The following is a 25516-nucleotide window of genomic DNA, read 5'->3' as shown; positions in this document are numbered from 1 at the left end:
TTGTATATGTATGTGTGGCTCACGAATGTCAAGGTGTAACCAGAATATATATCCAAGATGACCAGAGATAAATTCTAAACGCAAAGATATTCGATGGCCTAGTGGTGGAGTGGCCGCTTTTGAAACCGTCGATCACGGGGCAGGTTAGACTAAAAGTCTGTTAATTCAACCTTCACCGTGAGAAAGTCCATATGCTCCGCATAGGAGCGAACATATTAATTTACTTTAAAAAAAAACCATAGTGTTCAGGGCAAATTGATAGCCGTGGATAATTGGCCATTGACAAAATCCAATGTTCATAATAAATTATTTAAATTTAAGGATTTTAAAAACCATTCTCTTTGTTTACCTTATGGTTGCTGCATTATTCGAGGATAGATAAAAAGAAAAATCCATTGGTGTAACTCATGTAATGTGCAGTAAACTAGAATTATTAAAAATTCTAAAGAAGCTAATTTCTTATGTATCAACTCCAATACGTTTTATTAAAAAAATTATTAGTTACATAACACAAAGTGGTCAATATCTACAAAATTATTATTACTTTGTACTCACAGTACCTAAAAGTATTTATTGTCATTTATCATCAATATCGCAGTGAGTGGGTAATAGTTTTTTTTGAGAAGCTTGTGAAACGCATGCAATCGTCTGCGGGCACGCCTCATAGTCCAATGCGTAAGGTACTAGCTTTTCATACGAGGGCTAAGTGTTCGATTGCTGGTGAGGTCACAATAGATTTAGGTAAGTAATGTAAGTATGTGGTTTTCTCAAGACCTGGGTATTTCTGTGATTGTTTTACAGTTGCTAGTACTACACTACTGTCATTGGCCATTATGATCAGTTGTAGAGTCTGATGCCGTGTGTAAACTGTAAATGAAATTATGCTTTAAAAATCACATGTTGTTTTTTAACGTGTTAGATACAGAGCAAAGATCCAATCGGCTGGACGAATTGCTAACAATCATAAATAAGTATGTTAATAGAATGTCCATTATGTAGAGGATAATAATTTTTATGTAAGCTTTCGAGCGAAGCTTTCTTGGGTAAAAAAAAGTTTATGATTTCTACCTAACAATTCAATAATATAAGTACTTACATACATAATTTCAAAACACTTTCTCGGGGATCCCACGTGCACTGACCACTAATACTATAGGTATCTTATTTAATTGCGACGAATTTTGAGCAGGATTCCCGAGAGGTGCAGGTTCGAATCCAGCTGGGTGTCTATTGGTTATATATTTATCAGAAGTGTCTTCAAATTATGTAGGTATGTTCAATAAAAGAATGTCACATTTTTAAATGTTGTGAAATATTCTTTGAAAAAAAAAATAGTTGATTCAATAATCACTACAATAATATTAGATTAAAAATTCACTCACTGTTTCAAAAACTCGAATCCGTGGACACACACGAGGATATTTCCATAGGCATCTACTTTGAGGAGATTTCCGTATAGCGTGTCGAACCAAAGTCCTCTGTAAAACAAAAATAAAAAATATTTATTTATATACTTAATAAAATCAAAATAAAAAACAACCATGACGAAAATATTCCCGGGCTCCCCATAATGGGTCATATAGAAGAGTTATCAAATAGGTGAGGTTATTAATAGTATAGTCAGTTATGTACGTCTCCCCATTAGATTTTATTTCGATATATTATGTATTCACAAAAAAATGCTTTGACAAACATATTGTAGGTACCTATAACAATTATTAGACTTGCAAATAGCGAAATACCTTGATATTAATATTGTAGTACATAAATATATAAATACATGGTTACCTACCTATCTAATTTTATGTGTGATTTATAAAAATAAGTGTGTTAGATTTTATTAGATTTCCACTTTGATATCGACAGCGATAATTTTGGGGATTTTTTGAACCGGAACGGTGCTCCGGCCATTTCGAGCCCTAGATTTTAGTCGATTGCATCATAGAAATAGTCGTGAAAATGTAAAAAGCGTCTAGTCTACATTCAGTTGTATTAATATAATATAATTTCATTTAAATTTGGAGGGAAGTATTGATTATTGTATTATTTTTTTATTTCTTTAACCAGCTTATGTGAAAGTCGTTTTTAAATTAACGATGTATTGCATCGCTCACGGCTTACCGCAACAGTGAAAGAAAGAGAAGATGTGAAGAAATTATATTATCATTATCAATAACAGCCGGCGGATGTTGTCGAAGTTTAAAGTAGAGTTGGGTATTTCCCGAGAAAATATCAATCTCGAGATTCGGGATTTCCCGAAATGATGAAATTTTGAATTCTCGAAATTTGGGATTTCCCGAAAAGAGTTCTCGAGAATTCTCGAGATATCGGGTAATTAAAAAAAAACCTGTAAAAATCCTGTAAAAACAGACAAATTCGAAAAAAATATGATTTTTTAAATTTATGTAAGAAGAAAAACAAAATAAACAAAAAAATTCAAAACATTACTTATTAAAATAGAATTTAAAAGAACACAGACTGTCAATAGCTGCGTCTGATAATCACGTACGCTTTTGAGACACAAAATTCCCTGATGTTGCAAAAATTGCGCTCATTTTGAGTCGACGTTGGCTTAATTATTGTGTTAAATGACCCGATCAGTCTTTGAACGTTTTGTGTTTTCTGTCCACTTTTTTCATATAGAAAATCGTTTTTACAATTAATATTTGAAAATAAAGAAATCCCGAATCCCGAGAAAAGATTCTCGAGATCCGGGATTTCATGAAATGTTAAAAATTTCAATTCTCGAGATTCGGGATGGAAAATCTCGAAAATTTCTCACGAATTCCCGAAACCCAACTCTAGTTGTAAGTAACTTCCGGTTTGAACAAAATTATATAAACGGAAGGAGCTCGACTCAATTATATAAACTAATAACTAGCTTGACAAAAAAAAAACAAATGCAACATTTGTCGTGATTACATTATTTCTGTTTACGACAATTTGGTAGCAGCTATCGTTTACGAAAATGCGTAAATTTATTTGGAACAATGCTATCGAAAAGTAATCATTACGGTGTAGGTACCTATGTATTAAATGGCGGCAAGTCAAGAACTCGTCAAGGGAAAGAATGTTTTTTCGATCAAATATTTTTAGAACATCTTACTAGCTGATTTAAAAAAAAATAGTTAAGTATATTATAATAATATGTATAAGGAATAATCATGTATAATTAATAACCTGATAGGGAATGAAGGGTCGTACTCGAACTCTAAGATTTCTTGAGGATATCCGAGATTGACGAGATGTTCTTTCACTAGATTGAAGCCAAGAGTTTCATACTGGGGCGATTTATATTCTGGAACAAAAAAAAAACAAATAGAAAACACTTACTCATCATACGACATGTTGTAATTAAATACAATTAAAAAAAAATATCTATAGAATAGACTGGGATTCGAGCACGCCTTTCGCTTTTTGGGCTAACGTTATAGATTTAACTAAATTATTTTTTCTAATTACGTGGGGTTGCTGCCACAAGTTCGTAAGTCGATAATTTTGGTATTTAGAGTTAATAACAGATTACGTGTCTATATATAAATATGTAAGTATGCTAAACAAATTCAAAGTCATCCGATATATAGAACATGCACGTAAACCATAAAGAAATTATCATTATGCCTGATTTTAGAGGGCATGTCAAATTTCAAATTGTAATTACCCCATAACATGATTTCGATACTTACCGACTTTTGGCAGTAACCTCATGGATGTTCTAAGACTTAATTCCTAAGTTATGTATATTCAACATACATCATTTTTTTAAACACTTCTGAGAAATTATATTAAAACCAATAGAAAAAATCTTATTGAAAAAAGTAAGGAATTCCCCGCAGGAATCGAACCTGCATCTCTCTTGTGAATCTTATGAATTATTCGTTGAATAAAAAAAGTAATTAACTATTTATATTCAATTAAAAATGCTATATTTCGAAATATCAAATAACAATAAAAATATAATACTATTTTTTTGTAATTCGGTATTAGGATGTAAAATAAATACTATTAAAGGAAATAATATCTAACTAGGTAGGTACTTATGTACATACTGCAATGCTTACAAAAGAAAATACAAAAGTTAATTAATTAAGCTCGTATCATATCACGTAGTGAATCTTAAGTTAATATAACAAGTTAATAAAGATAGTACTATCGACAATGACAATCAGTAATTAGTAAGTACAATATTAGAAAAGTGATAAAAAGAAAAGTCATTAAATGAACTACTAGACACTAAGCACTTTTGTTACGCGTTTTACTCATATGAGTCATAGGTATAGTTAATATAAGTAATTCATTCCTAATGTGCTATGCATGACTATATTTACAACATGTAATCATACCAATAAATTAACAGAGAGGATGTACAATATAATTATTATTATTTTATTATATTATGATATGATAAAATATTTACCTGCTAATGTGTAGTCCATATCAAAACCATAAAACTTTATGTTTTCTAGATGTAAGGAGCGATTCACGAATATTCTGAAACAAGAAGAAAACAATCACGTTATTAATACAGTCAATACATATTATATACATCTATGGTCAATATTTTGGTATAAACACGTTAGGTATAAACACATTAGGTGTAAACACATTAGGTGTAAACACATTAGGTATAAACACGTTAGGTACAATAATAGAAATCGCAAAACCTAATCAGTAATCATACTAATCATTCTATTGAACATATTGTGTATTGAATCAACTGTCGTTTATAAATTAGTAGAACTTCATTCAAATATAAAAGCTTTTAATGTATAGGTACATTGAAGAGTTTTTGCTATATCTTAACCATGGCCCCCACAAGGGGGGTCTGACAGGGCTCTAGCCTGGGGCCCCGGCGTGGCGAATCGACCAGATAAGTGAGGTAAACACACATCACAAATTTGCTTTAATAGCAAAAAAAAGTCTAAAAAGGCGCTATTTTCCTACGATAGTGTTATTATTTAATAATATGTGATTGTACAATACAATTTTTATTTGTGTATCGATACTCGACACCTCCATAATTCAAATGGATTAAAAGTCACTAAATAGTAAATATACACATTAATTTTACCGCGTACACCGTTTGGAAAACGCTACTGTAGAGCGTCACACTACCTTTATCCTTAGCGATAGGTAGGGGGCCCGCCAAAGATCCTAGCCTGGGGGCACGCTTCGGGATGACCTTAACCTAGGTACACAGTAGGCTTTGGTGATAGAACTTTCATTCGTCACACGCGATGAGTTCTACTTTAAGACTCATTTACTTGAGACTGTATAGATACCATGGCCCCCATAAGGGTGGGGCTGACAGGGTTCTAGCCCGGAGCCCGGCATGGTGGGTCGAACAATTAAGTGAGATAAACACACACTACAAATTTGCTCTAGGTACTGGTAAAAACGTCGCCTGCGAGACTATTTTACTTGAACAGTTTTATCATTTTAAAATATGTGGCTTTGCGATGGAATTTGGTGTGGCACGATGATTCATATCAAAATTAAATGGTAATTCACTTGCAACATTGTATTATGTAATTATTTTTAGTGTATTTTATGACTAATAATTTTTTTCATTATTTATCAAAAATGGCGAAGGGTCGCATGTTACTTGGCTACCACAAAAATGGGTCTCTATCAGTGCTTCGTAATATAATGTCGAGTGAGTCGACGACTGAATAATTCAATTGGGTTTATTTAAAAATACAGAAAAATGTTAAAATACACGAAATACCCTTAATTTTACCTTGCGGAATCCTGGCGTTCCGCAGAATACCATTTAGGGAACACTACTGTGGGTCATCACACTCTACTTAACTATATGGATAGATAGAGGGCCTACAGCCCTACATACTGCGTCTAACCACTAGAAGATAATATCTACATGCAGTGTAAATGATAACGCTGAAATTCTCGGTAGCTACCTAGTATTGACCTGTGTATCCCTGATAAATTTTTTTATCAGTTTCAGTTGTTTATTTTTCCAAGGAGCAGAGCTAACCTGCTATTGGTGATGCCAATTGGGAGCGCAACAACTGTCGTCAATGAAATCGCTTCGGATATTGACATATTCCAGTTGCGTTATGACGAGTTTAGGCGGTCATTGTTTCGTATATATATTTTTAATAAGCTCTACTTGGCTCATTCAGCGTACTTCGTTATTGTTAACACGAAGTCAAAATGTGCAACTTCGGAAAATGGCAATTAGGCAATACGAAAACCCGACTTTAACACTGGTCTACGTTCAACCAAATCGCTTCGGATGTTGATATATTCCACCTACGTGAGATGAGTATAAATTATTAAAATAGCGTCTTCGAAATTAAGGAATCGTTTATTTTAATCAGGTCGCGAATTAAAACAAAATAATATGTTAGGATACTCAGATAATAGTTTGACAGATGCTTACAGTGTTACGTAGAACTAGGCATATCGTCACGTCCAAGAATGTCGACAGGTGGCACTGTCACCTGTTAATTTTATCAATCCGACCATCTCCGATTCTAATAGGATCATATTATGGGCCTCCACAGTATGGAGGTTTGTATTCAGTTTTGTTTTTACAAGACATGGATGTCAGCCACTTGCTCAACCTGGTCTATACTCTGACTCATACACAAATTGAAAAACAATATGTGTACTTGCCAGACCCAGAATTCGAACCTGGGACCCACGACGCTATAGGCCGACGTATAAGCCGCGCGGCCAACGTGAAATTATTGTATTTTTATATTCCCACAATATCTAAATAACTTGTAGGAATGATAGACACCCACTAACCAGTAGGTATGCATATTTCAAGGAAAAAATCCAAGCATATAATATATTATGCATTTATATATAGCGGTCGTTAATTACTCTGTGAATTTGTTTCCAAAATAAATACCTACGCAGTTTTCACATACCTACGATGTTTACGCTGAATGGTTTTTCGTAGAAACATAATAATATATGACGCGGCGGGTAGCTACTTGGAAACAGGTCGCCACACACGTGAAATAATTGTTCTAGGCTACATGAACAAAAATCAAATTCTAACTTAATTGAACCTCAATGATTACGGGACGAACACATTTGTGTTTTTGCTAATCGATTTTCAAATGCAAAAAACACGTTAATTACAAAATTGCCTGCAAAAAGTGCCCGTAGTCATTGTGAATAAACTATTTTTTTTATATAATGCAGCATTCCTTATTGCGGCCAGGAATCAAGGTTAGTAGGTACATATTATTAGAACCTTAATTCAATACACAAAAGTCGTTAGCCAATATTAACAAAATTTGAAAAGAGCTTCGGTTGCATGACTTTCGTCATAGTTTGGTATGGTGCAGGTGATTAAATTGGTAAAGTACATTGGCCGAAATCTGATGTAGGTACCTATTCGAGCACTGCCCGGAATCATATTTTTTTTTTCAAGACGATTCTGATGTACCTACCTATGTTCAAATTTTTAATTCAAGAATAAAACAACTCATTTTAAAACTATCCAATGTCAGTGACTATTTTTTTACTGGTAAATACTAATAAAAGTCTTTGAAAGTGGTCAATCTCCGGAGAAGGGATGCGAATTGCCAAAACTGTACGCGCCCCGCACATCAATAAGAGCTTGTTTAGATGACGCGTGTCTCGTCGTGATACACGGCGATTACATGTGGACGGCTCAATGATGTCACATGTACCTGGAATGCGCGCGAGTCAAATCACGCCATTCGGACAAGGCCTTAGGCGTAAAACCCACTTAACGGAGCGAGTGGGGCTCTCGCGCAAAATTTCACAAGTGGCGTGTAAATCATCGAAAATACAACGTAATCAAATACGCCAGCGCACACTGGATTTGACGACGCTTTGTGCCCGCCTGCCCCATGACTCACCGTTGTGTGGCTTTTCAGCCGGACGAATTAACGAAAATACAACGTAGTCCATTCATTGAACACGGCAAGCAAAATCACGCTCCTCGAAGCGTCGTCGATAGACGAGCGAGAAGCCATTATTTAAGAACAGCGAACTCTTTGTTTAGTTATTGCGTGTCCGATATTAATTACAAGCCCCGAGAAATTTAATAATATTTTTATTGCTTTGTTATGAGAGACGCTGATAATAATAATTATTTTGTGCTCCTTGAGCCCCTTATTACATAGGTGAAGGGTAATGCGCGGGTGGGAGGAGGCCTACTCAGTAGTGAGCGCACCGAACGCTTTTTTGGTGGGCTTTATGCCTTAGTGGACGTGTTTTGTGTTATTGTTAGTGACATTGAGAAAAGTGTCGTTTTTTGATGTGAATATTTCATTGAAAAATCATTTTCAAAAAGGGCTACAAAACGAGTTTTTTTTGTTTGAACGTTAGTCGCTTATTGAAAATTTAATACTTAATTGCATGGTGTTGCATTTCAGCAACAAACTGTATTTTTTACAACGTTTTTATTAGCTCGCATTTTTGTTTGTCCGGTGGTTGTTTATCCAGTACAAATCTTGCAATCGATTTTTAACTAACTTCCCGACTAGCTAAACATTTGAAACTTTTAGAATATATCAGTACACGATGCCGATGCATTCTTTTAATACTTTTAGACATCTTTAAGTAGAATTGAATTCATTTTCAGTGAATTCTGTTTTGTATGAAAAATTATTTCGGAAGAAATCCGTAATCAAATCCACTATTATTGGTTGCTAAGGGGGTGGTCCTAGCAACTAAATTATTAATATATACGTGCGTCACTATGGAAATCAAAATGACATTTCAGTATTCTATATTTGTTTGTTTGTTTGTTTATTATTTACTTCATATCAAGTACAAGTTTGAGCATATTGAACATAATAATTCAACAGAAAATTTAAAAACGTTGTAGGTACGAGGGTGGGTCAATAAGTCCTTAGAAAAGCCGACAAGTGGCGCGACTAGTACTGTAAGCGGTTTGTTTTCATGCAGCGGCACTACCGATTCAGTATGCTGCGAAGTTTCAATCAGATTGGTCGGGTTGTTGTGTGTTTTTCGTACATTTAAAAAAAAAATTTGCTTGTGGAAAATGGAAAAATGGAAAATGGAGAAAATTGAGTTTAGAGCTGTTATTAAACATTTTAATATAAAAGGGTTAAATGCAAAGGAAATAAAAAATGAGTTGGATTTAGTTCACGGCATATCTGCTCCTTCACTTGCAACTATTTATAACTGGTTAAATGAATTTAAACGTGGTCGTACATCAACAAAGGATGAACCACGCTCAGGACGTCCTGTAGAGGTGACTACACCAGAAATGATCAATAAAATCCACGATATGGTGTTAAGTGACCGAAGATTAAAGTTTAGTGAGATAATTGAGGTTACAGGGATCTCAAAAGGTAGCGTCATTTCTATTTTACATGACAAATTGGGCATGAAAAATATTTCTGCAAGATGGGTGCCGCGTTTGCTCACAGTCGACAATAAACGCAATAGGGTGGTGGCCTCTAAAGCCCTGTTGTCGCTCATGCATGCAATGCATGGACTCCCGAGACGAAAGAACAGTCAAAGCAGTGGATTGCGAAGACAAACCATGTCCAAAGAAGGCGAAAACCGTAAAATCAGCTGGTAAGGTTATGGCTACTGTATTTTGGGATGCACGTGAAATTATTTTCGTTGACTATTTGGAAAAAGGAAAAACAATAACAGGGGATTATTATGCATCTTTATTGGACCAGCTAAAAAACGAAATTGAAGAAAAATGGCCTCATTTAAACAGGAAAAAAATCCTCTTTCATCAGAACAATGCCCGTGTTCACACATGTTTACGATCAATGGCTAAAATTGAAGAATTGAAGTTCGAATTGGTCGACCACCCACCGTATTCGCCAGATTTAGCCCCCAGTGACTTTTTCCTTTTCCCAAACTTAAAAAAATGGCTGAGTGGACAAGGTTTTTTTGCAAATGAAGAAGTCATCGATCGGACAAATGCTTATTTTGAGGACCTACCGAAAACTTATTTTTCTGACGGCTTAAAAAAAATTGAGAAACGTCTAACCAAGTGTATTGAGCTCCAAGGAGATTATGTTGAGAAATAAAAAAAAAATACAAAAATAAAAACTGTTTTAATGCTTTTTTCTAAGGAATTATTGACCCACCCTCGTATATCAAAATTTCTTTTTATCTTGTAATTATTTCTTTATATTTTGTGTGAATAACATTTTATTTTAAAACTTGCAGTTCCCTACAGTTGACAAATAGTGCTGACAAAATAGTTATAGTTTTTATTCACAGGCACCACTGTTAATTCATAATAATACAATCGATTAGAAAAGTAATATTATGTAAATTAAAGTGTTGCCATCGTGTATTTATTGCCAGTTATTTTTATCTCGTACTGAATCTAATAACTCCGTAATAAGTAATAGATATACCAATATATTATAATATAATGAAAATAACACATTTTTTTCCATTGGAATATAATGTAAGTATTGCATTTTGCCGTGTGTGCGCCGGTGGAAAGTACCTAAGTATATACTTAAAGCAGGGACAAAAATAAACATAAAAAATCAATGGAGATCGCTTGGAAATAAACAAGTCGTAAAAACCACGTAACGCTGCAGTAAATAAACTAGGTTGGATATACATATATCTACTTGCTATATCCACAGTTATGTATATGCTACGATAACTCACATAAATACTCGTAGATTACATATTGATACAAAGCACGATATTAGCATGTTGAATAAACTACTTCCTGTTCGTATGCCATAACTATGTGGTAATCCGTATGAATAGTGATAGAGTGGAAGAACACTTTAGCTATACCGCGTGCCGTTGAGGAGCGAAATATCTCCTGCCAGCCATAGAAGAATCAGATATTTAGTAAAATGAAAATGATAGACTGTGAAACTGTGATGTGTACAGCGAAGGAAGAACACCATAAATGAATAAAATTAGTAGTTGTGGATAATGGCACTAGAACTTGGAATGCGCTTTGTTCAACACGTTTTTATATTAAAACAATGAAGTTATATTGAATAATAAAAGTAAAAATGTGATTATGTTTTGATGATTATATCGTATCATAAAAAAATACTAATGAAAAACAAATAGCTGGCAGCCCATAAAACAAAAACAATATTATATGCAAATTACTTTATAATATGTGCCACTAGGAAATCTGGTTTGCATGTTCCACCAATTAATTATCTTTGAAATAACGTAGAATTTTCTCACATAGCAACCGTCAAACGTGTTTATTTTTGTTACCGGGATCTCTACATAACATGACTATTATAAGAATTACGAAAATGAATCTAAAAATATAAGAATACTAACGATTTATATTAATTTATAATTGTGTGTTTTATAATAATACTATAGTAAAAAAACTTGACGTGAATATAAATAAAAAATAAATGACAAAACTGATAATGATCGCTTGCATTTTTAATGGTTAACATTGTGGGATATGTCAAAAATGGAGTTGAATATTGTGGTACATATGACGGTGAGCAGTGGCGAGGGGTGGACGTAGGCTGTTAAGATTCGACATAAATAGTGCACACTAAACTTTGTCAGTCATATTGAACTAACAATACAAAATGCAGATGATGCTGGTTAGTTTTTTTTAAACATTCAATTAAACTCTGTCTAACCAAACCATAATTGTTTAGGTATGCTATGGGCGATCCGACAAAAATAGTGCATAACTTTTCAGTCAAGCTTATTTGATTTAGTTGAATTAAGAATACATATTATTATATAATTATAGTGTAGGTTAGTTTTTTTACTGCCTCTTCTATCTATAAACTATCTAAAATTATCTATGGTGTAGTCAAGTGGCATAATTTTTACTATTATCTACTATGGCTTGGATAAGGCAGAGTTTAATTTAAATTAAAAAAACTAATAAACACATCTAAACTCTAAACATTGTAGTCTTAGTTCAATAAAAACAAATACGTTTGACTGACAATGTTTAGTGTGCACTATTTATGTCGGATCTTTACAGCCTACCTCCACCCTTCACCGCTGACAGTGAGCATGGTAATGTACATTGTTTATTGCTGTTTTTACAGATTACCCCGTGCGGATAATGATGGCGAATAGCTTTTTATGTTTCTGTATGATGAAGAATAACATGGGCATCCTCTTCTATTGTTTTAGTTTACACGGGCTTAGTATTAATCATTAGTGCTCGCAACCCTCACCATGATATTTATCGCATTATACTACTTAATTCGGCCTGTTTCCAGGTGGCGGTATTAGTGCGCACTAAGTCCATATGAACAAACAAGCCTTTACTGTTATGAGGGAATTGAAATTATTTCATTTAGGTAAAAGTATAATTATTATTGGTGTCACTGTTCTGCTGGGATTCGGCTATTTATATGTAAAATATACCACGATGCTAAGCGATTTGATATCGCTAATGTCTATCTAATGTCTATCTTGGGAAATATCTTTAAAACGAAACTAATTAAAAAGATACTCCAAACGCCGAAAACCAATTATTATTCCAATAGTAGATAGCTAATTGAATAAAAAACAGAAACAAAAGAAAAAAAATTGCGTCGATATCAAAATAGAATAACTATTCAGATAATATATACGTCTTACAATAAAGGTATAGGTTAAAACAATACACACGAAGAAAACTCGATATGTACTAAACGATTATTTAACGTTTACACTGACTTGTAAAATGTGATTTAAATACGAGAACTTGCTAAAACAAACGAAATACATTTGCAACGAACAGTGCAAATTGATTTATTATTCCCGCGCAGTAGCGCGTTTAGTGACCTAGAGGCCCCGCCCCGTACGATAAAAAATTAATCTATTTTAAATTATCGAAATAATTTTGTTATGCTTTGGATACTGAATATTTCACACCCAGTCTGAGAAATATGCATATTTAAAAAATTAAATGGCTCCCTTTTAATTTTTCTGCCGAATCAGTTGCGTCAATTGCTTCAGAGAAACGCGCCGCTGTTCCGGGGTACGTAACAAACTTAGAATACGTTTTTGAAGCCAATTTATCTGTTTATTCTTTAATACAAAAGAATTCATTCACTTTCTAGTGGCTCTTCTATTGTCATGTTCAATACCCCCGTTCGGGCACTCAAGCACTGCAATACATTTTTTCTGCAGTCTACCTACTCAGCTTCTTTTCAAAAATTAATACGGTGCTTTTATGTTATTATACTTTTTCTTCTTTTTTCCGCTCTTTTTCAATCCCGGATTGTAATAATTGTAAAGCGGATATTCCAAGGAGTTGGTCCGTCGTTTCAATCAATTATTTGCAAAAAAAAATCGGTGTGTGTACCTACTTATGTACGCGCATTAAAAGTTATAATTCTTTGGAGTAACAAAACAAAAACAAAACTTGTGATAAACTAGATTCTTTGACTAGCTCCTAATTATATTGTTAAATTACACTCAAGAAAAAGGACCACTTATTGGAACGCCGTCGGTTTATTACTATACACTTATACTGTACTTATATTACTAAATTATATAATGGTTTATCATTGTTTTTATTTTTAAAGTACCAACTGTCACACTGACGTTTAATAATTTGTTTACGTAACGAATTGCAAATGGCCGACGATACAAAATTCCCTGCCTAGGCAACGGAACAATTCTTAACTATAATATTATACTGTATAATCGTCACGATTGCAGTATCCGTAGTGTGGCGTAAATGTAGTGCGTTCGGCTGATAACCGAACAATCGGTGGTTCGAATCCAATCGAGTGCGTTTATTTTTGTGTGAAAAAATTAATTATGTGTTACATGTCACACGCCAAAAATACACTCTGATCTGATTTCCCAAACGCGCCTAAAGAAGTATAACTTCAAAAATACAAAGAACAAATGTGAGATAAGTATGTAGGTACTACACGAAATAGTTAAGTTTAATTGTATACATATTAGGTTGAAATCTTATGCATAAAAAAGATTAAACTTAATCAGTAGGTATGACAAATAACTTTCTTAATGCATAACCTCTCCACCTTCCATTGAACATGACACGCGGTAAACAATTAAGTTACATCCGAAGTGTTCAAGGATCGGAAACCGTGTCAATATTTGACACGCGCCTTACTACATCGAGGAAATGAGAACGACACAATTTGTCACGCAATTTCATGGCACGGACAGCGCTCCAGATATCGTGAAAGGAATCAATTTATTCGAATGCCACGTCACGTCAGGCCACGCGAAAGCATCTTCGATTTTCAAGGTATCAATGTTGTTTGTATTAGAGACGACCTAAAATTAACGAGAACTATTATTTCACCGGAGATATTTTAGGCTGACAACATAACTGAGAGACGCTACGCGCGTTACGAGCTGATGTACGTCTCACTATGTTTTCAGCCTTAAAACCTCTAGGCATGTTTATTTATTTTTTATTTTGCAAATAGTGAACAATATTATCAATAACGAAGTACACCTAATGAGCTACGTAGAGCTAATTAAAAAGACATATTATATGAATCAATGACCATCTAAACACAGTTACTGCCATTAATGCCATCCGTAGTTTGGCTGTTTGGCACCTTGTGAGAACAAACAACTGATGCTCTCGATTTCTAAGAACTCGTAGTTGTAAAATATAATTGAAAATACGTAATGCCGTAAACTCCATATAGAGTAGCTGACTCAATTATAATAATTATTTCCTAAATAATATTCTTTTCAAGATATTATTTTGATTGTGAGTAGGTATACCTACGTCAATAAATAGCGGATCATAATTCATTGGATATGTCACTCGAATATAAGTTCCTGGTCTGTTAGTATCTCAGTTTTTATATCGCTCCGCACAACATCTCATCCTACCGAAATTCGGACCTCGGAACAGTATCATAAGTATTGTGATATTAATACTGTAACATACTCTGGTACCGACTGTTTACGCTGCAAATGAAACTCGCTCCTCCATCCATCGGAGCAACCACCAAATCACGACGTCTTCTTCCACCACACCATGGCTCCCACATATATCTTTATGAAATAGCAAATTCTAGCAGTCCAGTGCAAAGTCCTGGGTAATTAATAAATTACTCCAGAGACACTTGATGATGCTGGATACGCCTTGCCAAAAAGCGTGACGGCGGGTTCATTGGCGGTTATCTTAGAGAAAATTTGGAAGAAGTGATTAAAAAACCAGAGGCATTTTAATAACACCTACAACTCTGGGGGTCAGAAGCAGATGGCGATAAATCCACTTTTTTTCGAAAATGATGTTTTGGTGCCAATTTTTAAATGAGACTAATATCTACGAGAAGCAGAATGCAACAAATCCAAAAATGTACTTTTAAAGATAAATCATAAATCTGTGCAGTAAGTCTACTACCCTCTAGAAGCAGAATGCAGCAGTGACTTATCGCATTACGCTTCTAAATTGTGACAATCATATCGACTATAATATTTGAAAAATTTTGGACTTAAGTACCTACTTCATTCTGCTATTAAAGTTTGGACTTACTTAATTGTGCTATTAAAGTTTTTCATTTGGCTGGCAACATTTTCAGTAGCAGAGTGAAGTAAGTCCACTTCTTATTTCGCATTTAATGCTATTTTATATTAAAAGATACACTAATTTTGATATGTAACATTTAAAAAAAAATAAGAACATTATGTTTTTTACACTGAAATAAAACAAAACATCATTGTCTGTCTCATTTGTTATGTTTACCATGCAAAGCAGTTTTAAATTTTAAAACTGCTCCCCTGAACAATTTCACTTTTGTGACTTACCGCCTTCGCTTCTCAGCACCAGAACTGACGAAGTTATATTGTTGCATTGTTTTAATTAAGAATTTCGCTGTAGTCGTTATTCGAGGAAATGTTAAAGCAATTGAGATTCTGGAATCTAGATTATTTCTTTGAAATCGGCGTGCGATGTTACGGTTCTTAGAAATAATTATAGATTTTGTATGAAAGAATAATAATCGTTTAAAATTTCGATCATGCTCAATAACAAAATAGCGCACCTACATAGAAAAAGATAATAAACAATGATTGTATTAACAAGTGTTTTGGCGAGTCAAATTAAAAATTAAACAGATTTTTTGCTTGAATATTAAATGATGAATATACCTATGTATAGTATAATTACACCACGCTACTGTCATATTGTGCAACGGCGTAGAGAACGGGTTCTAAAAGGTATACACCCCCTTATTCAAACATGATGTGTCCGAAAAAGCTTGCTATTATTAAGATTAAGTTTATGACGTTCTGACTGTGGTTTTATAACCCGATAATTAGAATTAGGTATGTTTGGTTTGGAGTGTTTGGCAGTAGCGAAGGGTGGAGGTGGGCTGTTAAGATCCGCCATAAATAGTGCACATTAAACTTTGTTTTAGTCATACGTATTTGTTTCTATTGAACTGTGACTACAATTGACAGATAGATGGTGTTGGTTAGTTTATAAAAATCAATTAAACCCTGCCTAACCAAAAAATAATAGTTTTGCTATATTTTGGGCGATAAGACAAAATTGTGCACACTTTTCATTTCTTCTTATTTGTTTTCGTTGGATTAAGAACACATACATATTACACATACTTTATTGATAGTTAATTTTTTTTAAATTCATTAACAAAACCAAACTATAATATATAAAAAATATTATTCTACCCATAAAATGTCCAAAGTTATGTATGATTTAATTGCATAATTTTATAATTTTCGATATTTTATAGATTGACGAGTATTTTTTCACTATTATTTATTATGTCTTGGTTTCGCAGGGTTTAATTGAATTTTAAGAACTAACCACACCGTCTGTAAATTGTAGTCTTATTTCAATCAAAACCAATGCGTATGTCTGACAAAGTTTAGCGTGCACTATTTATGGCGGATCTTTATCTTAACAGCTTACCTTTACCCTTCGCCACTGGTGCTTGGACTAAGCATAAAATGGAACTGCACGTGGAAGATACGTCTGTAGAGTCCTACAAACTTATCTGAAAAACGGTCAAAAATGGAACTACGAACTACCATATGAACGACATTTTGAAAGCGTCATTCGAATGTCAGATTCTGTCCAGTTACGACTCTTGATTGGGTAGTTTTCGACTGTGGCTCCCCCATCAATTCTTTATATAAGTTTGCAGGTCCGTAAATGTGGTTTCAGCCCATCTCACTTATTTCATCAAAAACCCACATAACAATAGTCAAACAAAGATAAAAGTGAATAGGGCCACACGCACACAACAGCCAAGACACGTTTTCTCAAATCGCAGACGTCACAAGGCAAGTGTTCATTTCAGGGACGGTCAAGACGTGACATGGTGAGGTGCCACGCGCCTTGGACAGGGCACAGAACGAATTAATCAATCACTCTCGTCCAGAGAAATTGCTTGTGGACCAGAGTATTTGGAATCTGACGTTTTTGGGTAGCCTTCATGGAAGGTAAAGCAAAGGAAGAATATCTGCACTGTATTATAGCGACCAAGTGAAGAAGTTTACTGTGGACAGTCTTCACTATACCCTACGAGAAGCCTCCGTTGAGAGTTCGAGAGTCCTGGTAAAGCAAAACTATAAAATTATTATTGATTACTATTTTTTTTGTAATGTAATGTAACATTCTAATTATTGAACATACTATTTGAAAACACTTCTGAGAAAATATATTATAACTTATAACAAATAGAAAATATCTTTTTTGAAAAAAATTAATGAATGTTACATTCTTAAATTATACTGTGAATTAATCGTTGAATAAAAAAGTAGTTAATTAAAAATTATTAGCAAGTCCAAGTAAGTTACAACAAAAAATCTTGGGAGTGATCCGTGACGTCGATTAGTAATTGAATTAACACCTACTTTAATTTAAAATACAAAAGCCGATCGCCAATGTAGCTCAATTTAGAAAGCGCTTCAGTGAGTATTAAAAGCTATTAGTTTAAAAAATTCGTAATCAAGTATGACCCCTATAGCATTGTGATCAATGTGCGTGGGCGCGATACCCTAGAGATGCAGGTTCGATCCTGCGGGGTCATACTTTTTTCAAAAAAGATTTTTTCTATTGGTTGTAATATATTTTCTCAGAAGTGTTTTCAAACTTATGTATGTTCTATAAATTATTGTGTGGGAAGACATTATGTGAAATAACTACCTAGATACTTACCTACAAAATATTGCGTTTTATTTAAATGAATAAGAAACTCTGTATTCGATCAATTACAGGAGTAGACGTAATAATAGGGGGTACCTATTACATATCCATAATTAATATAACATTCACTCTTGGCCTTGTAAAGTTTACGAATTAATTGCACGACGCAGGTAAACACTTACCGCAGTTTTCCGCGTTGAAGTTTGAAAATTGGAACAGGCACTGCATTGAAAATAGCCTAGCGAGTAAAATAAAATGACCGCCCTAGAACAGCTGTTCGTGTGTCAAAACAAACGTCACGCCAGGTAAAAGCCGCGCCGCGACGAATAAACAAGATATTAATTAGATTAGAGAAGTGGCTCTCAAATGTTTACAAGATTAAAACATCAACCTTCTGCCAGATAACACAATAATTATCGCTGTATAAATAGTACACGAGGTGAAAGTTTAAATTAAATGTGACTTGCTGCATTCGTGGTTTAATTGAAATTGAAAAATAATGTTAAAATATGGCCAATAGCGTATAATACCGCGTTGACACGAGCATGGATTTACTGCTGACATTACGTATTATCGCGGCCGTAACAAGAAAATGCAGTGTAAACATGAATCAAAAAAGTTCGGAAGCTTCTGAATTTTCATGCGACAGTTGGGATTTTTTCGATCTGCGCCTACGCAGTAGAACGATAGTGGCGAAACCGCCGGCAAAAAAGCAAACTACACCGCGGAGAGACTCATTTTGAGGTTTACTAATTTTCACAACCTGTCAAATAGTGGTACCATAAAATGACAACATCGCGTCTAGCTCACTCTAAAGAATGAGATTGGAGAGAGTCAGGACTTTTACGTGTAAACAGTTATTGTCACGATAGTTTAAAATACACACAATTACTGCCAGTAAATTCATGTAAGTACTTACGTGTACAGGCGCTATAAGTTTAATAAATTACGATCGTGCAAAACTGCGTTATATAAAAAATATAATATAATATAGTAATAATAAAAAATTCATGCAGCATACATACAAGGAAGATCTAATGATCTGAATATATTCTTACTTATAAAACAACGTTCACCCAAATATAGTATTATATTATGCATTACAGCGCTCGAAATGGACAAGTTTCCGAACCGAAACGCGAAATATTTTTCAGAAAATATTAAATAGTTATCTAATTTTATGTAGGAATATTTTATAAAAATGAGTGTTGTAGATTTTTATTATATTATACCTGCATTGACCAGACGGTCAAATAGAATAACAGTCTTGTGACATGGACATAATATTGTCGGCACTGCAGACGAAAATCGAGGTTTACGCCAGTCACATCATAAATATTATTTTTTACTATGATTCCGATAAGTTTCGTATAAACTTTAAGAAATATATTTTAAAGAAATAAGAATAATACTTTTTAATAATTCACGGGGCGGAATGCAATATTTCATTTTTCCGCGAGACGGGGGCGATAATCTAGGGGATTTTCGGACGCTCCGGTGCGTTCCGGTCCATTCCGAGAGCTGTATCTGATATATTTTTGTAAATAGTAAATTCCAGATATTCATTTAATGATAAATATTAAAATATTTATGGCTGACAATACCACTTGATAAGGATTGAAACCTTTTTTAGTAGTTTAAACTGATTAATCATACGATAGCATATTAAAAATACCATTAACATGCTACAATCCGCTTAGATAAGAATTGCCTTAAACGCATATAAAAAAAGATAAATACAAACTGGGAATAAATAATCGTGAGATCGCGTGCCAAGCCACCAATGACTCGGAACAAAGATTAGCATGTGAAGTGTGCAGAGGATGAGCTTTAAGAAAGATCGAAGATAACGGTGTCCTATGTAGTGTTGGCTTTTACACCCTTGTTCGTGGCCCAAATTAGTCCGTTGTGGTAGCACTTGTAACGATTTTCTATTTCAAAAGTCGCTTGTGGCAATATCGATTTTTAAACCACCACACGACGGAACACGGCTACCTACACGTTACATACTGAAAATTGTTTAATATTGCCAATGCATTGTTACTAGGGCCGTCTAAAGAGTATCAATACATATTGACCGATACTTCAATACTTCTTCTATAGTTGAAATTATTTAAATATTAATTGACAATGCATTAAAATACTTAGCAAATAAAATTAGCATTAAAATACTTGCAATATTTTAGCCATTATCTTTAGTGAGATAGAAAGTATTTGTTTGTTTACTGTTTGCCTATATATTAATATATCGATCAATAAATTTTAATATCTACACTGTTTCGATTCGTTTGACAGAGGTTTTAAGTAGATGTGTTACAAACATCCAACCCCCGCAGTGTGATTAGCACAGAACAGATTAAATAAATATAATTTAGATAAGTTATACCCCCAATATACTAAATTTTTAAGTAGGGTTTTGAATATGTAGTGTCCTACGAAAATGAAACACACATTATAGACGTGCAATAGTGTATGTTGCAACCTTCAAATGAATCAATATTGAATGAACGTCAGTGCATAAACCGAGAGCAGTTGTCAGAACGAAGGGCAAGCTTAGAATGATGTATTCTTGATACGTGTTTAAATGTATCCCATATTTTTCCACACTCGAGATCGGTTGCCTGTTACTTCACACCCGTTAGGTATTTCAGTCTCCATTAATTCTGTGTTCCCTGGTGATCAGAACTTTTTTTTTAATACAAAACTAATTAAATATGACCGCGAAATGGGGTGAAATTAAACCAATGCTACTTTCAAAACTTTTTGCGCATAACTGTTGTTTTTTCGCGTTAAACTTTGTTAAATAGTGCACTATATAAATTTGGTATCACACCAATATCATGATTATTGTTTTTCAAGAAAATATTACATTTTTATAATAATTAAAAAGTTTCTATTACTTTCTTTCGATATGACAGCCCTAATTGCTACCACTTATATAGGTAACCATGCAGTGACAATTATTGGAAAATAAGACACATCTAATAAACACACGCAAGTAAATCAAAATTCAATTATACAGTAGTTGTCGCAGGGTATAGCGAATTATCTTATATACAACATATTAGGTTCCGCATCTTTCTTCTAGTAAAAGCCGTCGTTGAGTGAGGTCACCTTTTAAAAAACCATTCCGTCGAAAAACGTAATTGAATAAGTCTTTCTATCTAAATATATAAGTCGTCTACTAATATATTCTAGTTTAAATAAATACTTATGATGTGTAAATAATAAATCAAATCCGTTATGTTATGTAACATTTTCAACATAACATTCACATACTTTACCTACTCTGAACAGCGACCTTCTGGAACTTTGAATAACATCTTATAATATAAGAGAGGTTAGATATTTATATCATAATATATATGAGGTCCTTTCGCGTGATGCCCAACATGCATCTCCCCATGCCTCGCTGTGTGACTCTTAGCCTTTGGACATCTCTCGTGTTGAGGGTCCACGGCTCGCAGCCATACGTGAGCACGGGTAGTACACATTGGTTGAACACCCTACGCTTAACACATCTTGAGCGGGAAGGGTATTTCTACCCGCGCGCCGGACCGGTGTTCGTCGGCGGGACGGGTAGAAATACCTTTTACGCCGGCTCTACTTGAAGTGCGGGAAAGGTATTTCTACCCGATTATTGCATACGAATATTTTATGTCAACGGTTTGAAAATGTTTCAAACTACACACACATCTACAAAAAAAAATAATTTACCGTCGATTCATTTAGTTACACACACACTCTTGCGCAGCCCATATGAGAGCTTGTGCGTAATCAGGAAATTTGTTTAGAGTCCTAAATCAGCGAACTATATTTCTGTAGACGGTAAGAATGCTAAAACTATATGCGTCTTCTTTTTACACTTGTTTATTTTTTGATGGGTGAGCAGGAAGACAACATTTTGTGAAATATCGATGTATTCTTTAAACATGGTTTGTTCGCTGTACTGTGAATGCGATTATATGTATATTTTTATGATGTGTGATAAATACATAGGCCTCCTTTTCATACAATAATATTATCCTTTGTGAGCGAGTGTAAAGACGACAATTTGTGATAGACGGAATGCATTCTTCGCACTTGTTGTAAGTGATATTGTGCGGTGCGATAACGCAGGTATGCGAGCGGAGCAATAAATTATAACATGAGTGGAAACCAATGTTATTTAGATGTCTGTAATCTACTACGATCTATATTGAATATCAGTATTGAATTTTCAGTCTTGAAATACGGCGCTATAGAACGGGTGTGTTTTTACAAGTGAAATATATTTAAGTAATCGATATTTTATTTAATCTTTAAAAAATGGCTTCAGACAATTATGAAAGCGATGACGAAATATTTGCCGATAATTTGTCTGCCTATTCTGGTGAAGATTTACCAGAATTAGGCAGCGACATTGATAGCGACAGCGATAGTGAAGAGTTCCCTCGCACGAGAAGGGTACCAGTGATACCGTTACAAATCAGTGATTCTGAAGACAGTGAAGTGGAGGAAGAGGAAGTCATGGAATGGTCTGAAATAGACAACCCACCGCATATTGAACCATTTTTAGGCAACGTTGGTGTTTGCGTAGCACCAAACAATTCTGAAAATGTGATGGATATAGTTAGTTTATTTATTGGAGATGATTTACTTAGCATGATGGTAGAAGAAAGCAATCGATACCGCACACAAAATGAATCCCGAATCAAGAAAATAAAGAAATCTATCAAATGGAAGCCTGTAAATCTTGGTGAGATGAAAAAATTCCTCGGACTCATTTTGCTTATAGGACAAGTTCGAAAAGACACAAGAGATGATTATTGGTCTACTGATCCGAGTATAGAAACACCAATATATTCTAAAACAATGAGTCGTGATCGTTTTAGACAAATTTGGCAATCGTGGCACTTTTCAAATAACGATATCATTACGGATTCCAGCGATCGCCTTGAAAAGATTAGGCCAATTATGACATACCTAATACCGAAGTTTTCTTCGGTTTATAAGCCTCAAAGGGAACTTTCTTTAGATGAAGGTATTATACCGTGGCGGGGAAGACTTGTATTTAAAGTATATAATGCATCTAAGATAATAAAATACGGTATCCTAGTGCGCATGGTCAGTGAAGCCACTACGGGATACATCTGTAATATGCTCATTTACAGTGGGCAAGGAAGACCACTATTAGACACCATCCAATTGCTTCTTGGTCCGTATTTAAATTTGTGTCATCATGTCTATTTGGACAATTATTATAATAGTGTAAAAACCAGTGAAGCACTTTTAGAAAATAAAATTAGGACGTGTGGAACAATGCGAATAAACCGAGGCTTCCCAGAATGTTTTAAACACGTCAATCTTAGTGCAGGACAGAGTATTTTCCGTCGGCGAAAGGATGTATTGTTACAACTCTGGAAATCAAAGAGAGATGTTCGAATGATTTCAACAATACATCCATCTACCATTTTAGAGAGTCACGACACCGATTGGAATACGAGACTACACATTTGGAAACCGCTATGTGTTATCGAATATAATAAATATATGAAAGGGGTTGACCGTGCGGATCAGTATCTCTCTTACTACTCGATCATACGAAGAACAAAAAAATGGACAAAGAGAGTTGTCATGTATTTGTTAAATTGTGCTTTTTTTAATTCTTTTAAAGTTTATAAAGTATTAAATCCGACCAAAAGGCTAACTTACAAACAGTTTTTGCGTAGTATAAGCAAATTTTGGATAGCCGACCATATCGTTGAAACCGACGCAATTTTGGAAGAAGCAGGGCCATCTACATCACGATTACCAAGAAGAGTGGGTAAAAGTGATCATCCTGGTAGGTTATCACTCGATATGAAGAAGCATCGAATGATAAAAATTGTTACAGATGGTAAAAAAAAATACCCACAAAGACAGTGTCGAGTGTGTTCGGTGCACAAAAAGAAAAGTTTGACTAGTTATATGTGTACATTTTGTGACGTCCCCCTACACAGGGGTGAGTGTTTTCATAAATATCATACTTTATCCAAATATTAGAATAATAATTTTTGTGCGGGAATTTATTTATAGTGAATGGAATATTTTTTACGAAACCTTCCTGTAAATATGTGATTAGCACCATGTACTTATGTTATTTTAAACAATTTGTTCTAAAAAGAAACACAGCACTGAGGAGCAATATAATATGGTGAGTGTGAATTCCAAATTTCATTTAAAAATAACTGATAGTTTGGAAGATAGAGCGATTTTTGTAAAATTCGATTTTATTTCAATTGCCGCTGGTTTTCGCCCGCTGCGTGTACCTGTGAATTTGTACTGAGGCCCGCGCAAAATGTGTTAAGACACAATGGTCACTCTTGAAGATAATATTCAGACGTCCGAAAGCACTCCATCCCAGCTTTGTTCTTCGAGCAATTTCATCGTGCATGCTTCCGTCTATGGACACCTGCTGTCCGAGATAGACGTAGCTGCTGACTTGCTCGAGTTGGGTGCCAGAAATACAGATAATCGCAGGGTCCGAAAAACAGTTCCTCATCACTTTTGTCTTTGAGACATTTATCTTTAGACCGACCGTTTGACTGACATCCGCGAGTTCTTGCATCCTACCTTGGAGGTATTTCGGGTCTTGTGAGAGTATAACAATATCATCTGCAAAGCGCATGTGACTGAGGTGCTCCCCATTAATTGGAACACCTTTTTCCTCCCAATCAAGTTTCCTAAATACGTCCTCAAGAGTAGCGGTGAATAGTTTAGGTGAAATGGTATCACCTTGCCGGACACCTTTGTTAATGGGGGGGGGGGAGGAACGAATGGGTTAGGAAGCAGACAAGAGTACGCGATGTAATAGACGATGCCAAACAGCTGAAATGGAGATGGGCGGGGCACATTGCTCGCCGAAAGGACGGCCGCTGGACAAATGCTGTCATCCAGTGGTACCCAAGGGGTACGAAGCGGCCACAGGGTCGCCCTAAAAGCCGCTGGATTGACGAACTGGTAAAGTTCGGCGGAAATACGTGGCAGCGAACGACACAGGACCGAGAGAGTTGGAGAAAGCTTGGGGAGGCCTTCATCCAGCAGTGGATTGACCCCGGCTGATGATGATGATATATAAATCCCGACACACATGCTTAGTCGTCTGGAGTCGATACGGTAAAACAATGAGTATTTTATTCAATGTTAGTATTTCTTAATCAATCCGATATATACCTATATAATACGCCCACGATAGCTGAGCGGTTAGGCTTATAATGTAGTGGATCCCGGGTCCGACAAAAATTCACGTTGTTTTTCAATGTTTGTTTGAATCCAGAGTATGGACCTAATAGGTTGAGCAAGTGATTAACATCCATTTCTCGTAAAACAAAAATCAGCTCAAAAGTGAGTACATAAAATTGGGTGCCGGACGAAATCCCGAAGGCCGAAATCCCGAATGCCGAAATTCCAAAT

General features: G+C 34.8%; 1 protein-coding gene across 19 annotated transcripts in view; it reads right to left on the bottom strand.

Moving 5' to 3' along the window:
- The window catches only part of Nt5b (5' nucleotidase B), a 167932-nt gene that overhangs the window by 21298 nt on the left and 121118 nt on the right, over window positions 1–25516 (bottom strand). For all 19 annotated transcript variants that reach the window (XM_085942188.1, XM_085942176.1, XM_085942175.1 and 16 more), the window contains exons 3-5: window positions 4418–4491; window positions 3181–3298; window positions 1383–1478 (exon numbers count right to left, since the gene is read on the bottom strand). In XM_085942188.1, the coding sequence (XP_085798314.1) occupies window positions 1383–1478; window positions 3181–3298; window positions 4418–4491 (288 nt within the window). The remainder of the gene's footprint in view (window positions 1–1382; window positions 1479–3180; window positions 3299–4417; window positions 4492–25516) is intronic.

The sequence above is a fragment of the Rhyacophila brunnea genome, unplaced genomic scaffold (genome assembly GCF_057557595.1).
Source record: "Rhyacophila brunnea isolate RB1 unplaced genomic scaffold, BYU_Rbru_1.0 scaffold_14, whole genome shotgun sequence".
NCBI classification, from domain to species: Eukaryota; Metazoa; Arthropoda; class Insecta; order Trichoptera; family Rhyacophilidae; genus Rhyacophila; species Rhyacophila brunnea.
The sequence above is the reverse complement of the archived record's forward strand: the minus strand, read 5'-3'. Positions and strand labels throughout refer to the sequence as shown.